The sequence below is a fragment of the Haematobia irritans genome, chromosome 3 (genome assembly GCF_050003625.1).
Source record: "Haematobia irritans isolate KBUSLIRL chromosome 3, ASM5000362v1, whole genome shotgun sequence".
NCBI lineage: Eukaryota > Metazoa > Arthropoda > Insecta > Diptera > Muscidae > Haematobia > Haematobia irritans.
Window position 1 is genome coordinate 170,884,844 of NC_134399.1, and position 21,100 is coordinate 170,905,943.

The 21,100-nt window shown below is 35.0% G+C and overlaps 1 protein-coding gene across 2 annotated transcripts in view; it reads left to right on the forward strand.

Moving 5' to 3' along the window:
- The first annotated feature begins 1,584 nt into the window (after positions 1–1,584).
- wcy (WW domain-containing adapter protein with coiled-coil wacky) overlaps positions 1,585–21,100 on the forward strand; it is a 39,074-nt gene continuing 19,558 nt past the window's right edge. The window contains exons 1-3 of one of the 2 annotated variants that reach the window (XM_075302861.1): positions 1,630–1,645; positions 1,715–2,478; positions 10,882–10,915. In XM_075302861.1, the coding sequence (XP_075158976.1) occupies positions 2,438–2,478; positions 10,882–10,915 (75 nt within the window). In that variant the 5' untranslated portion in view covers positions 1,630–1,645; positions 1,715–2,437. Of the gene's footprint in view, positions 2,479–10,881; positions 10,916–21,100 lie in introns of both variants that reach the window. The other variant, XR_012721046.1, reaches the window with a different exon arrangement.

Sequence of the window (21,100 nt, forward strand, 5' to 3'; positions counted from 1 at the left end):
CTTATTGGCGTCCTTCGAAATTGATCTAAATAGGCACCTAATAATTTCACAGATGAGAAACTTTTTCGTAGTAACTTGGTGTGGTACAACTTCTCAATAGTGACGGCGCTTTTCCGACGAGTTTTTGATGTCGTATATGATATATGGGGATTCTCAGAAGCGCCCCCAAATTCAAAAAATGTTGGCGGGGTATGAAATGCTGGCAGGGATGAAGTATAACAGTTTTTCGTGCGAAAACTTGATCTTAGGCTTAATCTTTAAGAACTGTTATTTCAGCTGTGTTGCGCTTGGCAACCCTGCCGCGAAAAACGGTCGAATGCAAGGCATATTAAAGAGGTAAAGTCATGCAATCAGGTGACTAATATCAACATTCATCTTGTCAAAGGCTTTGTTTACGTTTAGTAGGTTTGTTTACATTCTTTGTGTACATAAATATTACAATACAACAACACTACACATACACAAAATGTCAACTTAAGTGACCTGCCATTTTAGTTTGACTTTCTAAATATCATGGGGTGTACACACGTTTGCTCGTGACTTTACCTTTAAAAGAAATAAGGGAAGTGAAAAACGGGTGATATTGTCAATCTATAAAAAAATTCCCTTTAATTCAAGATCATTTGAGGCAGTTCCGCCCGACTAAATTCATAGAACATATCCCAGATATTGGCCACTTTATAAGTTATGTTCGAAACATAATCGATGCCGGAGCTTGTTAATGGGTTCAATAACCATTTATCGATATTTTACTTAGGGCCTGTTCGAAATCGAAACTTTTTACTAGCATTGGTAAAAATTTGACGTAAATCGAGGTGAGTATAATTTCACTAGCCATGGGGGCTAGTAAGAAATTTGACATTTATTGAAAATTCTTGACATTTACGACATCACTAGGCTAGGCATGTTTTGATTATATCAAAACGAACAAAAAGTAATTTTATTTGTTAAAGAAATGACTACACGAAATTAGAAATTGTTTTTTACCATAGTAAATTGATATCTCACCATAGTAAAAAGTGTCGGTTTCGAACAGGCCCTTACGTCCGAAAATTTTTAACGTTCGGCCATCCGGATAAACTTATAGACTGGACGACGCATAAATAATTATATATACTACATATGTTTTTGAATTGAAGGTTAAAAAATTAGCTAAAACCTACATCAATTTTAAAACTGGTCATCGACTTCATTCTCCGACGGCAAAAATGGGTTTGTTTTATATTCAGAATGTGGTATTTTTCTCGAAAAGTTTGTGACATTTTGTACGGATAAAAGTACAGTGTGAACGGCGCATAAACAAGGTCCAGTTTTCATATCATGGCGTCGCTGTGCAGTAGAATTGAATATAACTACGTGTTTTAAAACAATATATATTTTTTATACTAATTCTTTACTTCAGCTTGTATTGAAACCTGGACGATAAATCCAGCTCACTTTATATTACACAAGAGCACGATTTTATTTTAGGTACTACATGGTGAATGCAACTCTGCTCTTTAGAGTTGTGTTCTGATTCTCAAAATGGCGTCACATAGTGAAATATTCACCACGACCTATGGAAGATGGGTTAAAAGAAAAACAGCAAGAAAAAATTTTCAATCAAGTGAAATAAGAGATCATCTATTTTAATTCTAAAGAAAAAGTATATATAGATAAGATATTTGTACAAATTACACTAAATTTTTTACGCAGATTCGTTTTTTACGAACAGATAACGAATTTTGCTACCTTATTTGATTGTTTTTCAAAATTTTGGGTAAAAGAAGAAATGACCAGCTAGAAATGATAGACGTTGTCTCTACGTACTAAAAAAATCCCTCACAATTGACGTGAAGAAAATCACGGAGTATAGCGACGAGCGAGCGCTTTCTCAAAAAAGTAGAGAAAACACGTTCCAATATTTTTGGGACGAAAAATATTTTTTTCCAAAAAGACTGCGAAGCGACATTACTGGCTTCCTATTAATATCAGATAAAATATAACGCTGGAGATTAGAGGAAATCCTATAGCGAATTTCATATGCAACAGAAGCAGCATATGAGAAATAAGGTGTAACCTCTTTTTTCCTTACACACTTTGGGGAAGAAAAAAACTTACAAAGATTAGAAAAATTTGCAAAATTTCCGGGCCTCTCGAGGAAGCAGTAACAACGGTACGACGAGAAAGGGCGGTCGCCGATTTTCCCCCTCTATAGCTTGACCCGCCCGATTTAACCAAAGTGCATCTTCGTAGTTGTCGTGGACAAGGCCCCAAGAGAGAAATTTTGCAATTATCAAACACAGATCTTTCATTGAAGAGGAAGTAACCGCAAGAAAGAAAAAGAGCTCAACAACAAAAAATAAATTGGAAAAAAATACAGAAAACCAACCAGCAGCAGCATTGACCGGAGGTCGTAGTTAATCGGAAAAAGGAAACTGGCGTAAACTTTGCATTGATGGTAATGCATGCTAGAAAACCGCAACGCATGAACGATGGGTAAATATCTGTTAATATTTTTTCTTAATAATTTTCTTATATTCATTAACAGCAGCATAATCGGCATTTTCCCCATTATCAAATAGCATTTTTTTTACAATTTCGCTTTGTTTTTCTAATTTCACCTCATCTTAGTGCTGCTGTCAATTTTTTCGTATACACCACTACCTTGGGGCTGCTCTGCCACTGAGGTGTCAAGTAAGTGAAAAACAAGAAAAAAAAGCGACAAGAAACAATTGACAGCAGCAGCAGCAACAGCAAGAATGAAATTGTGACATGGAAGTATTAGAACTTTTGGAATACCATCCTTTTCTGGAGCATTGCTCTAAGGTGTAAACAAAAGATTTTGTATGCATTTATGTGGCATCAGCCATTTTAGTGGAATCTGTAAATGTTTTCCTTTGGAGAATTCATATGATCGGTTGCTCTGCAGCAGCGACCCTTATGTCCCTCCGTTCGTCTCTGCGGTTTGTGTGAGGTTTCCTTTGCATTGCCTTACAACCCGCCCCCTCCCTAATGTTATTTTAAACAGTCAGCTGTATGTCTATTTTGTATCTTTGCGCTGCTTGAATCTCCCCACTCAGCTCTTCGCTTCGTTTTTTTCCTTCATCATCACATACCTCCATATACAATATTGTGAGTAAGTATGTGTGGAGTCTGTGTATATCTATAATAATTTTGATTACTTCTGCCTTAATGCCGCACCGTAATTTCAGTTTTCTTTACTGCTGTGTGCCCCCCTCCGGAATGATGACAAGAATGTATGCGTATATCAGTGTGTGTGTGTGTGTGACTGTGCGGTTTTTTAATAAAAATTCTGCTACTGTTGCCACCTTCATGTGGCGGCGATGACGGTGGCGGAGACTGGCTATCACTATCAACCTCAACATCCATCCATCAGTTGTATATATTTTAACGGAAACAATATAGTTGGGTTAGACTTTATCGTCTTGGAGAATCTATTCCCACGTCCGTCCATCCACGGTTTATTCTAAAACCACACTTGCATATCTTACATGCTGCTTTATTAAATTTGTTTGCAATTTTGCAATAGACCTGCGCCTGTTTCCTTCCCTGTGCATTCAATTATATTCTTTCCTAAAAAAATATATTGTAATGCACAACATTTTTGTTTTGTTAATTAAACTATGTTCATATAAACAAATATGCAAGTGTAGGCTCAACACTTTGAGGTCATTGCAGTTCATTGTGTCATCGGACAATTAGCTTAATGCCGCATCGATTGTTTACAACTTGTAAGCTTGTGCTATTTCTATTTATGGATTCTGGACATGTTTTATACATGGAAAGTGTTATTTTTCCTTCTATACCCATATGTTCTAAGTGATGAATTCGTCATAGGATTTATACCCATATTTATTAGAGGTGTCGTCATAGGATTTATATCCATATTTATTAGAGGTGTCCTTACTAAAACAGTGTACTAAAGTGTGTATTACGATTATATATGTGTTTGGATCAATGATAAGAGCCCTACGAGACAAGTATCCCACTTATAAAATTAGATTAAGTTTTCCTATCGAAGACCCTGCGACATGTCTGAAAGTATTCTGGTGGTGATTTGAAAAGGTTTGTCTAAAAGTATTCTGTTTGTGATTTTAAAAGGTTTGTTAGACAAACTAACAAGTGTTTTGTGTCGTGTGATACTTCAAAAGAAATCAACGCCAATCGCTCTGCAATTAGGTTAGGTTAGGTGGCAGCCCGATGTATCAGGCTCACTTAGAATATTCAGTCCATTGTGATGCCAAATTGGTGAAATTCTCTTTTATCACTGAGTGCTGCCCGATTCCATGTTAAGCTCAATGACAAGGGACCTCCTTTTTTATAGCCGAGTCCGAATGGCGTTCCACATTGCAGTGAAACCACTTAGAGAAGTTTTGAAATCAATTCTGCAATTAATCCACAGGCAAATCCAAAAGCCCAGGGGATGGGATTAGATTTAAATCTGAGTTTGGTGCTGTATATTTGTATGGATTTATAACGCCAAGTATTTTATTAATATTGAATATACTCTCAACCGTACATGGTACGGCAGATAAACTTACTAAAGTATAATATTCCTACAAATGTTTATACTCCCATAATTAAGTCATTTGGATCAAGGACTCCTGGAAAATAATCCAACTTTAGCTGTTGTAACCCTTTGGAGTTGGTATTTTCGAGTTTTTCGGGAAATAATCATACTCCAAATGGTGGTTTGCAGTCCTTGGACAGGGTTGAAAACCCTGTGTTCGCCCCGGGCCGTAGACCCGACTGCAACGAAGGCGGTTGTTGTGGTTGTAACAGTTTACTGTGATTTCATCCATTTTATGTTATACGCTTTGGTACTTCAGCTTGTGGCCAGATCGAGGAACTTTGCGACTAAGATGGGGTGTGTCCAGAGTGATCTGGTGGTAAGTCGGGTTGGTTTAGCTGGGCAAGAGAAAATATGATACGTCAGCTACGCTGCTGTCAATCACTGATAAATAGGAATTGAGACTGCTGCACTTGTATGATCTTAATTGGGCTAAAACTACACTAGTCTGCCGTGGAAGGTCTCTTTCCTCCGGTGCTATGGGCGGTGGTCGGACTCCGAGAACAGGATTAGCCTTGTAGCTTCTCACAGCTTCAGCTACAGTATCCTCATGAATCCTGTTCAAACCTGCCTGGTAAGCTGCTTGATCTAGAGGCTCTCTTTTGTAGCGTTGGATCTCGCGCTCTAGTGGTGGTTGTGTATCTATGAGATGGTGGTTTGGATGATTACTGCAATAACAACCCAGGAGATACTGCTTTGACAACATGTAGTTGTGTCCTCGCACAGTGATGATCTTTGTCTCCACATAAAGGTGATCCAGGGGTGTGCTGCGGAGACAACCAGTCGCTGTTCTAAGCGGAGCGTTCTGGCAGGTCTGTATGTTATTCCACTGCGTATCACTAGGTGTTCACACTGGAGCTGCATAGTTTACCACTGACCGGCCAATTGCCTTATAGGTAGTTAACAAGGTTTCGTTGTCTGCACCACAAGTAGTGACTTGAGGACCTTGTTTCTACCACGGAGCTTATTACAAATTGCAGTGGCATGGGCAGACTACCTGAAAAGGCTGTCGATTGTCGGAATTATTTCGCCATTGACTCTAATATTCAACTGGCTGCGCACTTCTGCTGTCCATGTAGTCAATAGTGTGGCTGAGGATTTGGTGGGGCATATCCTTAAGTTTTTCGCAGTGAAATAACTTGTAAGCGGCTGCCAAATCAGTGTACGTGTTGTTTCCTCCAACTTTAGCTAATCCTATCCTCCGTTGCAGTATTCTAAAACCGTCGTATTAAATGAGATATTTTTCAAAAAAATCTTTCAGAAACTTCATGAATTTCCTCATTTATTTTCGAGATAAACAATGTTCTATGAGTATATAAAGCTTGCCTCTCCTAATCCTTTAATTATCACTTAATCTCTAAACTGAACATTTTCTGTCATTTGCGCAGCATCTTCGATAGCACCTAGTATTCGTTGGTTACACATATTCCTCTTTATTTGACACATTATGCTGTATGTAAGTTTTTCGAAACGCTTCACTATTACCGTGTATGCGTTATTCTAGCAAGATTCCACACATAAGCTGATGCATACGATTTATCTTAGCTTATTTTAAATATAATCGGTTGCAGTATTCTGTTCTTTCTATATTCTCAATCTGTATACTATTTGACTCATTTACACGTTAACTTTGCCCATTTTTTAGTTAGTCCCTTTTTGGTAGAAATTTGGGAGATCTGACTACCACTGACACCACTCTTTTTAAGAGATGAATTTAATCGATTGCTAAAGATTGTTTGCTATCGATATATATTATATTTTATGTGTGTTACCTTATCCTTATTTCTTTCTTCGCCTTTAGGTTAGATTAGTTTGTAGAGGACGATTTGAATTGATGTCTACTTAGAGCACAATAGGTGCATTGTGATTCTTTGAGGCAATTTTCTCAACTCCTTCTTCCAATTCTCAACAATTTTAATTTCCTGCCCTGATGAGGGCGAGAATGTTTCTTAAGCTACACTTCCGCAGATCGGTGAGAGCGTGACAGGAAAAGCAGCCCAGTATATTGTTTCTACTAAAGGATAATGCTGGACACTGGCAGTCTTCGGTAACTTCTGGTCCATATGTTATCATATTTAAGACATATTTATTTCCTGTCTGTTCAACGCCATTAGAATTTCGCAATTCCTATGGGTCTTTTCATCCCATATCAGCTTGGTTTGCTCGCAATCTTACGAAGAGGCCCAACGTCCGCGCCATAATTAATCGTGTAAAGATATGAAGATAATGGAGGAAAAACTTTCGCCAATGACATAATTCATTCCACGAGCGCCCTCCTTAGATAGTAAATCTGCTTCTTCATTTCTCATTATTCTACATTGGCCGGGTACCCAGCACACAGTTACATAATACTGTTCAGTGAGAACCTTAAGTTCTCTATGACAGCGCCTGACTATCTTAGACCTTATGTCTGCATTGCCCAAGGCCTTGACTGTCGACGGAGAAACTGATATCGCTTCTGAATAACAGTCTCATTAACAGCTTCTCACAGCTTTAGTGATCACAGAAATTTCTGCGTGAAAGATTCTGCAATCTCTATCAAACGTATTCGACAGTCGTGTTCCTAGTTCATTGCAATAAATGCCGCTACCATTTCCATCGTTCATTTTAGATCCATCTGTATACGTATTCAGAGTTGCAAAAGGTATCCACCTTTCATGCCATTTTTCCATACTTGGTACAATATATTTCGGCTTATCGAAATAAAAATGGTCAGTCTCCATATAGTCTGGCTCTCCACAATGTTCGACTAGAAGTTCTGTATGCCAACAAACCGTAGAGTAAGTGCAGCAAATGTCGTACAGACTGGTAATGTGGTATAGTAGTTTTTTTTCTCTATCTAAGAACATACGAATTACTAAACCAAGCTGAATAGATTTTGGCTATCAGAGCATGAAGCAATTTGATTTGAATTTGAGCAAAGATCAATTTGATTTTTGCAACTCTTTGTGCCGGCTGAAAAAATGATATTTACCTGTGCTCGAATGGTTTTTTTGGTGGTTCTTAATCATTTCGTTTTGTGTGAAGGTATATTTTCAATTTATTAATTTTCGGATGTAAATAACTGGCGAGTACTAAATAAGCATAAAATGTATGCAATTGCGATATATACATATGTTGCATTTATTTTTTTAGAAAAAAAATCTACATTATGGTGTACTACATTACCTGCACATTTTATGAATTCGTGCTTATTCTTATTTTTCGCTCATAGTTGCGTCGATGGCTAACTCTAGTAAAATGAATGTGGTATAATCTTAGCCTCGTCGGACAAAAACAACTATCGAAAAACATTTGCTGCACTTACCCTATTATTAAAGGCATCTTTAATATCCAGAAATGCCGCCAGTTTATAGTCACGTTATGTTATAGATTTCTCTATGTGAGGCTCTACTGAGTACGTAGTCCACAGATTTCCGCTTTAGGTAAGCATGTCATTTAATATGCTCCCTATAGTCTTTAACAAAAAGATTGATAGGCTTATGGGTCTAAAAACCTTCGCTGTTTCGTGCGCTAATTTCCCAGTTTTTGGAATGAAAATCGCCTTAATCTTGTGCATCACACCCTGTATTTCGCCTTTTTAGTCTTATATATGTTTGATATATGTCCATTTGGACAATGAAGGTGATGGTTAGGTTAGGTTAAAGTGGCAGCCCGATTAAGATGCAGGCTCACTTAGACTATTCAGTCCATTGTGATACCACATTAACTAAAAGTACCTATTACATATGGGCACTTCTAGTTTTAACCGCTGAACCTTCTTGATTATTTTTCTTTGTTGAACCAACCAGATTGTTCCAAAAACAGTAGCAGACTGCTTAAGTTAACGGTTTCCAGATCCGCCAGTAATCTGAAGCTATATGCTCCTAAAAGTTGCTTGCGCTTTACACAAAATGCAGGACACTCACACAAGAGGTGATGACAGCTCATACAATAGTCATTATACTTCGCGCCAATAGTTTTTGCAAAATCGCCTATCAGGCAGCGACCCGTTATAGCAGATATCAGGAGTGATATCTGACGTCTCGAGAACATTAGCATATCTAGTGTGCGGTTTAAGTTGAAATGGGGCCATATTTGCTTGGTGTCGTTACAACCCTTGCAATTCTCCCATCGAAAATTTGCCATCATAACAGCCTTCTCACGTAGCATGAGCTTGCAGGTAGCTAGGGGCATACCAACAAATTCTAGTTCCCCTGGAATATGTAAGGTAGTCCCTAGCCTTGCCAACTCATCCGCTTCGCAGTTCCCCGGTATGTTCCTATGGCCAGGCACCCATATTAGGTGAATATTGTACTGCTCAGCCATCTCATTGAGAGATTTGCGGCAGTCGATGGCCGTTTTCGAGTTGAGGAACACAGAGTCCAAGGATTTTATTGCAGGTTGACTGTCTGAGTATATATTAATGCCCACATTTTTTGGAACATTACTTCTCAGCCAATTCGCCACCTCTCTTATTGCTAATATTTTATTTATTTATTTATTTATTCATTCAGAGCATGTAATTCTAAGCCTATTTGGCCAAAACAAAGCAATTACAATGGACTACTCTCTAAGTCTTCATACAATATTCATATACAATAATACGTAAGGGTGTAAAAAAAAAAGTTCAATAATTAGATTAAGTAAACATTTACACTAAACTTAGAAATGTATAAATAAATAAGATACATAAAAAGTAACTCTCATGTGTTAGTTAATAGGAATACTTGCTTATATAAAAGGACGAATAAAAAAGAAAAGAAAAAAAATATAACAAATATTCTTAATCGTAGCTAAAAATTATGTAAAACAAAACAAAAAAAAAATTATTTGAGATATTTCCCAATGTAAACAATCAGTAATTAAAGTAAATACTCAAATTTGGCTCACAAAAGTATTGAAACAATCTGTTTCACTAATTTCGAATTAAAAAAAAAAAGAATATGTGAAAAAAAAAACTAACAAGTATTTATGAAAGTTCCCAATGCAAACATCCAGAATTTATAGTTGAGTAACTACTCGATTATATCTCACGAAAATATTGAATTAATTTGTTTCGATAAGTTTTCGTATTCAAACAAAATGTTTTTAATGTATCAGGGAGACAGTTGAAAAGTCTGGCTATGCGAGTCTGAAATGATTTGTTCATGTAGCCCCTAGCATTCGAAATTATAAGCTGATTTGTTCTGCGAGAACGGGTAAAATGGAACAAATGTACTAAAAAAGAAGGTGATTGTTGCTTGTAAACATTATAAAAAAGAATTATCGAACGGATGTCAATATAACGCCAGAATGAACACCCCAGAAAATGCTTAGCAGATGCAGATACATGATCGAATCGTCTAAGAGAATACAGATAACGAACTACTCGGTTAAATGCAAGCACAAGAGGTTTCATATTCTCCTTTGAAGTATCACAAAACACCTCAATGCAGTACAGAAAGTGAGGCATGATCAAAGCGTGGACCAACATTCTCTTAATATGAAAAGGTAGTACTAAATCCGTGTTATATAGACGACGAAGGGCAAGGTGGGTGTGAGCAACCACGTTGTCAATATGCGTAACAAATGATAGTCTATTATCTATAGTGACACCTAAGCATTTAGTGGTCTGAACAAAGTTAATCGTCTGGGAGTCATAAATCAAATTAATATCCCCAGAACTATTAGGGGAAAACAGCATTGCCTTAGTTTTCGTCGGGTTCACTGATAATCTATTCAAAGTCATCCATGACAATACCAAGTTCATCACATGGTCAATTTTCGCCTGCAGCACGTCGGTAAAGTGGCTCAGCCTGAAAAACACTACAGTGATTAGGTAATCTTTTCGCTATTCGAAGTTCCAGATCATTAGAATATACTCCGAACCCCACTTGTCCATCCAATTTGGAGCCATCAGTGTAGAAATCTATATATTCTTTATTCCCCGGGGTCTGTGTGCACCACGCCTCACTGTTGGGGATTAGAGCCTCAAACTTCTTGTCGAAAAGTGGACTCGCCAAAGTGTAATCCACTACGTTAGGCACATCTGGCATTATTTTGAGGACAGAACTGTGACCGTAACCTTTTTCCTTTTTGAAGGTGATGCGGAATGTAAATGTCTCTGTAGACACTTGAAAACTTGATACAAACATCATTAGAGATCAATTGTTTTTAATAATTTATCTATGTTTTATATTTTCGACCGATATATAAATATTATATTTTCAATGTTTAGGAAATTGAGCGAAAGTGGAAAACGCCGTAGTTTGTGCTGCTAATGATGAATCCCATAAAATGTCAACATTATTATTTACTATTTTTTTGTCTTTATTCTAAATTTTCAGCTACTTTGAGAAGCATCAATCTCATTCGTATCAGGTGAGTTTTAAATCCTATTTCTAGCCTTCTATTTTTATAGCTTAGTTTTCATTAAAAATGCTTTTATTATTTTATGACTGAATTCGATCGATCACTTACATCATTTGGATCATACATGTATATAGTTTTATGGTTTCACATTAACGTTAAGTAGTAAAGGAAACATTTTGTCAGAATAATGACGCTATAAAAAGAATCGTGTCATCCCATTGGTGAACCTCGCTTTTTGACAATGAATGTTCTCTCTTATTGGATCTTACATGATGTGTCAGAATATCATAGCATAATGAATTATAATAACCCGAGTAACAATTGAGGGATCTAATTTGATACAATTAGATATCAGTAGATCCGAAAAATGGTAAGATCTAATCATATCTAATTACTATGGAATTCGATCTGATCAAATCTCAATATTGGCCTAGATCTAATGTCTTAGATATAATTATATCTATCCCTATATATAGCTGGATCAAGTCATATGTGGAATTATATATAATTATATCTAATTCTCATCATATCTGTTTAAATCTGCTTAGATCTAAAGTGGCCAATTTTGAGATCTAATCATATCTAATTAGATTTTTTACAGGGGAATTGTGTATGGATCCGGAGTCTACAGATTATTCCAGAGTGCAGTCTGAGGAATATACCCGGCTTTATCAAGGTTTCTGTGCGGAATACTTAAATAAAAATCTTTTTGGAGAGCACGCAAATTAGGGTGGGATTAATCCCGAAGGAATAGAATAGTCGAAGATTGGAAACTTAGTGTAAGGGGATAATTACAATAAAATTTATCCCTAAATGATAAATATCTGACTCAGCGAACGTGTCCTAAAGAAGGACCTTTGTTCCATTTGTATAACAACTGTAAACTCTCTTGTCATAGCCATTGCAATACAGCTCTATGCCATGGTCCATATGGCTTGGGATCCTAGATGTGATACAATATCGTTAATGTTCTGCAGTTAAAAAGTCGATGAGTCCCGTCATGAGTCCTCCTGTTATATCTTATTTTTATGTGAATAAAAATACACTTTCTTGGTAGAGTGAAAACGAGTTCCTTTTCGTAAACACATGCCAAGTAAAGTGGGCGGACATTTATCCTGAACTTCTGGGTTCAGGAGCGAAAGATAACAGTACAGAACATTTCCCCATCTTCAGCTGTGGGCGTATATCTTTCACTAAAGAGTTTCATGTAAGCCAATCTCAGTACTGTTTGTATCCCCTCATCGTTATTACCACCGATCAGATGACCAATTGAGTTTAATACCTTCGTATAAGTCTAACGCCACGTATCAAAGCGTCGTGGATTCATCCCAGTTTCGACCAAATACCAAAAGCTTTTCCGTGGTGGATTATCCCCTCTCAGTAATGGTGGTGAAATTTCTGAGGACTGGGCTATAAAAATAAAGGTCCCTTGTCATTGATCTAAAGATGTAATCGGGGAGCACTCATTGATAAGAGGAAAGTTCACCACTAGTGGTAGCACAATGGACTGAAGAGTCCCAATGATCCTGAAAACAACCTAACCTATTGTCGAACCTGGTGGCTTCGATTCGTTTGGAAGGATCCTTTTTTCATAATGACATGTTGAGAATGATCCGATCCTGCCTTTAATAAGACGATAAGGCTGATTAGGTTAGGTTAGGTGGCAGCCCGATATATCAGGCTCACTTAGACTATTCAGTCCATTGTGATACCACAGTGGTGAACTTCTCTCTTATCACTTAGTGCTGCCCGATTCCATGTTAAGCTCAATGACAAGGGACCTCCTTTTTATAGCCGAGTCCGAACGGCGTTCCACATTGCAGTGAAACCACTTAGAGAAGCTTTGAAACACTCAGAAATGTCATGTTAAGCTCAATGACAAGGGACCTCCTTTTTATAGCCGAGTCCGAACGGCGTTCCACATTGCAGTGAAACCACTTAGAGAAGCTTTGAAACACTCAGAAATGTCACCAGCATTACTGAGGTGGGATAATCCACCGATGAAAAACTTTTTGGTGTTCGGTCGAAGCAGGAATCGAACCCACGACCTTGTGTATGCAAGGCGGGCATGCTAACCATTGCACCACGGTGGCTCCCAGCTGATTAGGATAGTTCAATGTGCCCTTATTATAGACTCGTGCTGCTGGTTCTCCTCAGGTGACTTTGAATGACGACTTGTCACTATTCGCGGTGTGGCAACTGTAAGTTTCTTCATTGCGTGTTACAGTCGGTCGGAGTCTAGATAGGGGCAGCGTAGTCTATTAAGGTACGGCCTATTGACTTGTGTATTGCCAGTATAGCCATTGCCCCACTTGTTACTAGATAGCGCCTTTGGGATTTTCCTTCTGCTCCTAACGTTCCTGGGGGTTGTTTTTACTATTATCTTCATATTAGCTTAGATAAACTGAGGTGGTAATCCTCAAGACATGCCAACTTCGATCATTATGGAAGCCTTTTTCATAATTGCCTTTGTTGTGCGGAATTTAAATGTCCTGTTAATGTAAATAAAGGTAAAAAATGTACGTGTCTGACGCGTGTGTCGAGAGTCACGTGAGTGTGTTTAACCAAACACTTGTCCTGTAAGAGACTGAGTCACGAAAATCATTTGTTCGTGAGTGTGCTTGAGAGGCACATTTCAAAAATACACTCACGCTCACGAAATTAATCGCATCCATGAATATAATCACGTTCACTAGTTGAATTCGCTTACACATTCACGATAATTTTCTTGAGTGAGGGCAATTTGCTTGAGTCAACAGATTTTTCATGAATCACGACAATGTATGTGAATCTTCCGAGTTTTCGTGAGTTATGTACGTTAGTGCTTTATTCTGATCGTGAGAATGAGAGAATAAAAATATTCCACTCGTGAGAGAGCGTGAGTGCGAGTCTTTCAAAGTTTTTCGTGACAATCAAATATAAACATATAAAGACAACAAAACAAAGCTTAAAACTATATCACAGATGGTATTACGATATTGCAACGCTGTAGCAAGTACTTATACAGCGTTGCAATATCGTAATACCATCTGTGATATAGTTTTAAAGCTTTGTTTTGTTGCCTTTATATGTTTATATTTTATTGTAACGTGTAAACTCAATGTAAAAACAAACTTAAAATAGTATCCATGTAAGTTTATCGTGTTTTTTGTTTCCAATAAATATTTTAATGTATTTTATTCAAATAGACGAAGCCCCTGAAAGACAACAAGGAATTGTCGAAACGTTGGCAAAACGTAAATATAATGTAAACTTGTTTATATTTACAAAACTACATTGGTCCAATTTGCTTAAAAAAACTGAACTGAATATCACTTGATTTCTGGCCAAATATAAGATATAGACAATTTTGTCAAAATTTTATTTCTATAGAAAATTTTGTCAAAATTTTATTTCTATAGAAAAATATGTCAAAATTTTATTTCTATAGAAAATTTTGTCAAAATTTTATTTCTATAGAAAAATTTGTCAAAATTTTATTTCTATATAAAATTTTGTCAAAATTTTATTTCTTAGAAAAATTTGTCAAAATTTTATTTCTATGGAAAATTTTGTCAAAATTTTATTTCTATAGAAAATTTTGTCAAAATTTAATTTCTATAGAAAATTTTGTCAAAATTTTATTTCTATAGAAAATTTTGTCAAAATTTAATTTCTATAGAAAATTTTGTCAAAATTTTATTTCTATAGAAAATTTTGTCAAAATTTAATTTCTATAGAATATTTTGTCAAAATTTTATTTCTATAGAAAATTTTGTCAAAATTTTATTTCTATAGAAAATTTTGTCAAAATTTTATTTCTATAGAAAATTTTGTCAAAATTTTATTTCTATAGAAAATTTTGTCAAAATTTTATTTCAATACAAAATTTTGTCAAAATTTTATTTCTATAGAAAATTTTGTCAACATTTTATTTCAATACAAAATTTTGTCAAAATTTTATTTCTATAGAAAATTTTGTCAAAATTTTATTTCTATAGAAAAATTTGTCAAAATTTTTTTTCTATAGAAAAATTTGTCAAAATTTTAATTCTATAGAAAATTTTGTCAAAATTTTATTTCTATAGAAAATTTTGTCGGTCTTTAGTAGAAGATTCTACGCAATCCATGGTGGAGGGTACGTAAGATTCGGCCTGGCCGAACTTTCGGCCGTATGTACTTGTTTTTTTTTCTCACACACAACATTGGTAATGCTAATCTTGCGAAAGTAATCAAGATTTCCATTTAATGGCAATTTTATACCCGGTTTCCTCCAAGATTATTTGGTAATGAAAGGTTGTGCTGGGTACTGCATCTTCTATGAATAAGATGTTGTTACGGCCATTTTCATGTAGCTCCGTTAGGCTTTAACTGCCAGTTAACAGAAAGAAAAATGGAAATATATTTTCTCCGGTTAACTTTAACTGAAAAATTTTCAGCAGTTAAGTTTCTAACTGGCATATGGAATATATACGCAAGATGATAGATATGTAGATATCATGGTTTAAAAGTTCGTTAGCTACCGTAGCACTAACGGAGCTTCATGAAAATGGGGGTTAGTCGATTTAGCTAACTTATTTCAGTTTTGCTAACTACTGTATGTATAGTAATCTGTTTTTTTTTTAATATTTTTATTTTTGAATGGTACACAGAACAAAATTTCACGAAAATTGTTCGAATTATAGTTTTAATTGAGTTCTAAAAAAGTATTAAAATAAAATTTCAATTGATCCAACAAATTTTTTAATTGAAACAAAAATTAATAGTATCAATTAATTTTTTAATTGGATTAATTAATTGTAATGGACTTTCAATTAGATTTTTAATTGATACTATCATTTCTATGATTGAAGACATTTCATTAAAAAAATTAATTGGATCAATTAATTTCGGGATTGAAGAAAAAAAAAATATGTTATTGTTACCAGGAAACCAGGGCACTGCTTTATAATTTTTTTTATAATCATGTAAATTATTTCGGAAAATTTTAGAAAATGTGACATTGAGGCTTTAACACTTTTAAAATGTCGTTTTAATAAAGGTTTAAAAACAAAATACATTGTGGACAAACAAAATGTTTCCTTACTACCAATTTCTCCCTTTATTATTTCTATAATCTTTACCATTTAGAGGACAAAAAAATTTAGAAATTTTTGCTATGTCTTGTTTTTATTGTATACCTATATATATATTAATTTTTTTTAACCTTTTTGTTTTCTGTTATATGCAATATTCTTTCTTATGTTTTTTTAAGAAATTTTCCTGTGCAGTTATATCTGTAATTTTCTAATCATATATAGCATTTTTATTGATTGTAAAATTTCTCTGCTGTGTCGTCTGAAAGGTGATTTTCCATGTGAAATGAATCCAAAAATGCCAAGGCTGAGAAAGTAGAATAAACACCTAGAATAAAAAAAATATCAATCAATTCACTTCACACAATTATTAGCCATCAAATATTTTCATTTGTGTTGTATATGACGAAGCGAAAACAAACCTAGTAACTGACTACTGAAAAAAAAAATACAAAGATAAAAGAAGGGTTATTAGATCCGAAAGATTTTGAAAAAGAAAACTCCATCATCAACCACAAACAAGCATACAAAAAAAAAACGAAAACAAAATCATAAGAAATTCCTAAATAATCGTGGGGGGACATCAACATCCTCCTAAACCCCTCTACCATACATAGTTGTTTATGTCAGCCACAAATAGTATTGCACTCGATATCACAACAACACTGGCAGCTGAATGTAATAAAAATGCTGCTGCTGTCGGACTGTGTCGCATCGTAGATGTAAGTAGTAGTGGTCATTCTCGCAGGATAACAGATTGAACCTTACACTGCTTACATTTTTGTGTTTACTTTACTTCATTATCTTTTTTGTTTTGGATTTTATTTTTTTATTTTGCTATCCTATTTATCTCTCTATTTCTTCTACTATATATGGTGATTTTGATTCTGAGGGCAAAAAATTGCAATATTTGGTTGGTAAATATGTAGGAAATTTATGTTCATCTGAAACTCCTTCACCTTCAATAGAAATTCAATATTTATAGCTGTCGGCTAATCGCCTATTTCCCTGATGCTACATTTTCGTTAGGTCATTAGGAATCATTGATATTTTTTTTACCTTTTTCCAAACCGAAACCAAATTTTAACCCCGAAATACAAAAGATCGAAAAGTAGAAACTTACATTTTGGTATTTATTTTAAAAAGAGGGGAATATTTCATGCCGATTATTTGTGAAGATTATCCTGAAAACTGAAAAGTTGGATTATTTGAAATCCTATTTTCAATAGATATATAAGTCTTACTAAGATTTTTAGTATGTGCGACAAGTACTAAGATTTAGGCGTAGTATTTATTAATTCCCATAATTACTGCTAAACATACATGTAAATAAATATAAACCAATATTAAAAACCCACTCGCTGCAAGAGGCCTCTTCTCTCATAACATTGTAGATTTGGGAATTATAGTTCCTTTAAAAGATCGCTCCTTTTAGTTCCTTTTGCTAGTTCCTTAGTTCCGTTTTCAATTTCGTTCCCCATGTCAGTGCCGCTCATTTTTTTCTCAGAGTTAATACTTCATTATAAACAGAAGAAACCACCAAATCAGCTCATTGTTCGACGCACAACAAGGAGCAAAATAGCTGAATATATTGAAAGAGGGTTCCATAGAGCGTAATAATCTGGCGATCCATTTATTTACCCAATAGGTTTACATTGCTCGTAAAATTTTTACGAGAGTATAGCATTACACCTAAAATTAAAAGATCGAAAGAACTGGAACTAGTTCCCGCAGATTCTCAAAGTGATTATTGACAATGAACTAGTTCCATCCGGGGAACTACCCATCACTATAACATTGAGCGCAGTAAAGATATATGTATTATCATTTCGATGATAAGAAGGTACACATTCAGTTTAGGTCAGATTGTAGAGGATAACATCATTTCTCGATTTGATGTCCACTTAGACCACTATAGGTCTATTGTGATTCCTCAGGGTAATTTTCCCAACTACTTCTTCCAAAGTCGCTTAAGAACTTCCATTTATCCGTCGTCCTTAAAGTTACTTACGACATTCAAACAGAGACCCTGATGATGACTATACTACTCCCGTAGATCTGTGAGAACCTGAATGGAAAAGAAGTCCAGTAACATGTTTCTTCAAAAGGATAGTGCTGGACACTGACACAGGAAGTGGCACGTGTCTAGACACCACCTGCAAATGTCATCATCATTGAGGCCTATTCTTACAATATGTATCTCAAGTGTCTTATGTCCAGTTAAAATTCCAATTAAAGGTCTCAGCTCTGGTATGTTCTTCGCCATTAGAATTTCGCAATTTCTACGGTTCTTTCCATCCCATATAATTTTGGTTTGATCACAGCCTTCCAAGTGGCGTTCCATAGAATGATAGGCAGATTTATGAAAATTTTCCAAAATTGAAATTTCAACAACATTAACTAACCATCGATGCTAATATTTCCAGTTATTTCACTAGAATATCCATTATTAAATCCTCAGCCACGCTATACACTACATGGATGGCTGAAGTATGTAGGCAATTCAGTTAGTTCGAGTTGACGGCATAACAATTTCGATTAATAACTACTGCAAAAATTTCGAGCTCACATTCACCAGTCTTCTGCCTATACCACTGATATATGTGTTAAACTCCGAGATAGAAACAAGGTCCTCAAGTCACTTACGTGCAGTCCATGACGTACGGACAAAGAAATCTTGAAGCTTGCACAGAATTTCACGACAAATTTTCCATTTAAAGTCTTAATTAAGTTTTAAAAAATATTCCATTAAAAATTTAATTGATTTAACAAATTTTTTAATTGAAAAAAAAAAATCAATCACAAAAATTAATAGTATCAATTAATTTTTTTAATTGGATCAATTAATTTTTTAATTGACTTTCAATTAATTTTTTAGTTGATACTATCATTTCTGTGATTGAAGACATTTCAATTAAAAATTAATTGGATCAATTAATTTCGTGATTGAAGAAAAAAAATATTTTTTGTGTGTTAATTGAGTTTTAAAACAAGTATATACAGCACTAAGTTCGGCCGGGCCGAATCTTAAATACCCACCACCATGAACCAAATATTAGGGTTTCCTTTGAAATTTCAGGAGGGCTAGAGGACTTGAGGACACTTCCCGAAGATAAATTTAAAGATTTCACCTATGAAGACTCTATCAGATTCTGGATTTATAAGAACCATTTTTGTTTGAGTATTAGAGGAATCATTAACATCTCTTGTAAGTGTGCAAGAAAATTATAAAATAACGTCTTGATTTGAAATCTTAAATCTGTAGAAGAAAAATCTGGAAGTTTTACATTGAGTTTCAAGCAATTTTCATGATCAGTGCGCCTTCTACACCCTCAAAAAGTGAAGTCGGTCTATATGGAGGCATTGCCAAATGGACCGATAAAATCTTAATCCGATACACGTTTTTGTGAGCCTAAAATACCAGAATATTTACAATTTCAGGCAAATCAGATAAAAACTACGGTTTCTAGAAACCCAAGGAGTTAAATTGGGAAATCGTTATTATGGGGGCTATACTAAAACACGAAAATACCTCTAGATTTCCAATTTCAGGTAAATTGAATAAAAACTGCGGTTTCTATAAGCCCATGAAGTAAAATCGGGAGATCGGTCTATATGGGGGCTATACCAAAATATGGACCGATACTCACAATTTTCGGCACACGTATTTGTGGTCCTACAATACCTCTAGATTTCCAATTTCAGGTAAATTGAATAAAAACTGCGGTTTCTATAAGCGCAAGAAGTAAAATCGGGAGATCGGTCTATATGGGGGCTATACCAAAACATGGACCGATACTCACTATTTTTGGCACACCTCTTAATGGTCATAAAATACCTCTAGATTTCAAATTTCAGGCAAATCGGATAAAAACTACGATTTGTATAAGCCCAAGACCCCAAATCGCGAGGAGGAGGGAGGAGGAAGAAAAAAAATATTTTTTGTGTGTTAATTGAGTTTTAAAAAAATATTCAATTAAAAATTTAATTGATTCAACATTTTTTTTGGTTGAAACAATAATCAATCACAAATATTAATAGTATTTTTTTAATTGAGTCAATTAATCTTGTTAGCTTGCACACACACAAAAAGAAAATTTTCTGATTCAATCACGAAATTAATTGATCCCATTCACTTTTAATTGAAATGTCTTCAATCACAGAAAAGATAGTATCAAATAAATAATTAATTGAAAGTCAATTAAAAAATTAATTTATTCAATTAAAAAATTTTTTGTTACAACTAATTTTTGTGAAACAAAAATCAATCACAAAAATTAATAGTATCAATTATTTTTTTTTAATTGGATCAATTAATTTTTAATTGACTTTCAATACATTTTTAATTGATACTAGCATTTCTGTGATTGAAGACATTTCAAAAAAATATATGTTTGTGTGTGTGTGTGAAGGCAATTGGTCGGTCAGCAGTGACTCCACAGGCAAGCGTACACGAGGTGAAATAACATGCATACCTGTCAAAACCGCGACTGGGTGTTTCAGCAGCTCTGCCCTGAATCTTTTTTATCTATGACCCTTCCCGTATGCAGAAATAATTACATGTTGTTATCACATTAGCCATCTTGTAGATAAGCAACCTCCGCCCAGGAATGTCACGGTCTATATTCATTTTCAGTAGCGTCTGTATTGTTATCGCAATTGCCTTCTTACGGTTAAGCACCCACCTCCGGTTTAGTTGATTTCGTTCAATATAAAATATTGATTTGCCATTTTTGGCTCAATTAAAAAATCGAAACAAAAGCAGATAAAAATTTCGATTATATTATCCGATTTTTTACTAATCTATTGACCAATCTTTTTCAAAATGGATTTTAACTTCCTGTTTATGGAATTTTCGGTTGCCTCGTGACAAAAAAATGTCAAAACTCACCCGTTGATATCTCGAGAACTACAGTCTGTTGAATCACAATTGCTTCGGTGGCTATATATGTAAAGTTATTTTAGTTTCACTCTAGACGAATGATTCAGTTCGCGACGATTTTGGGTTTCATGAACATCGTTTAAATCTCCCAATTATATTCGTATATTGAAATACCTTATTGTTTTCAAATAAGTGAGACAAAAGTCGAAATTTGACATTCAACCTTATTTGCCATCAAAAATGTTCGTAATCTTCAAA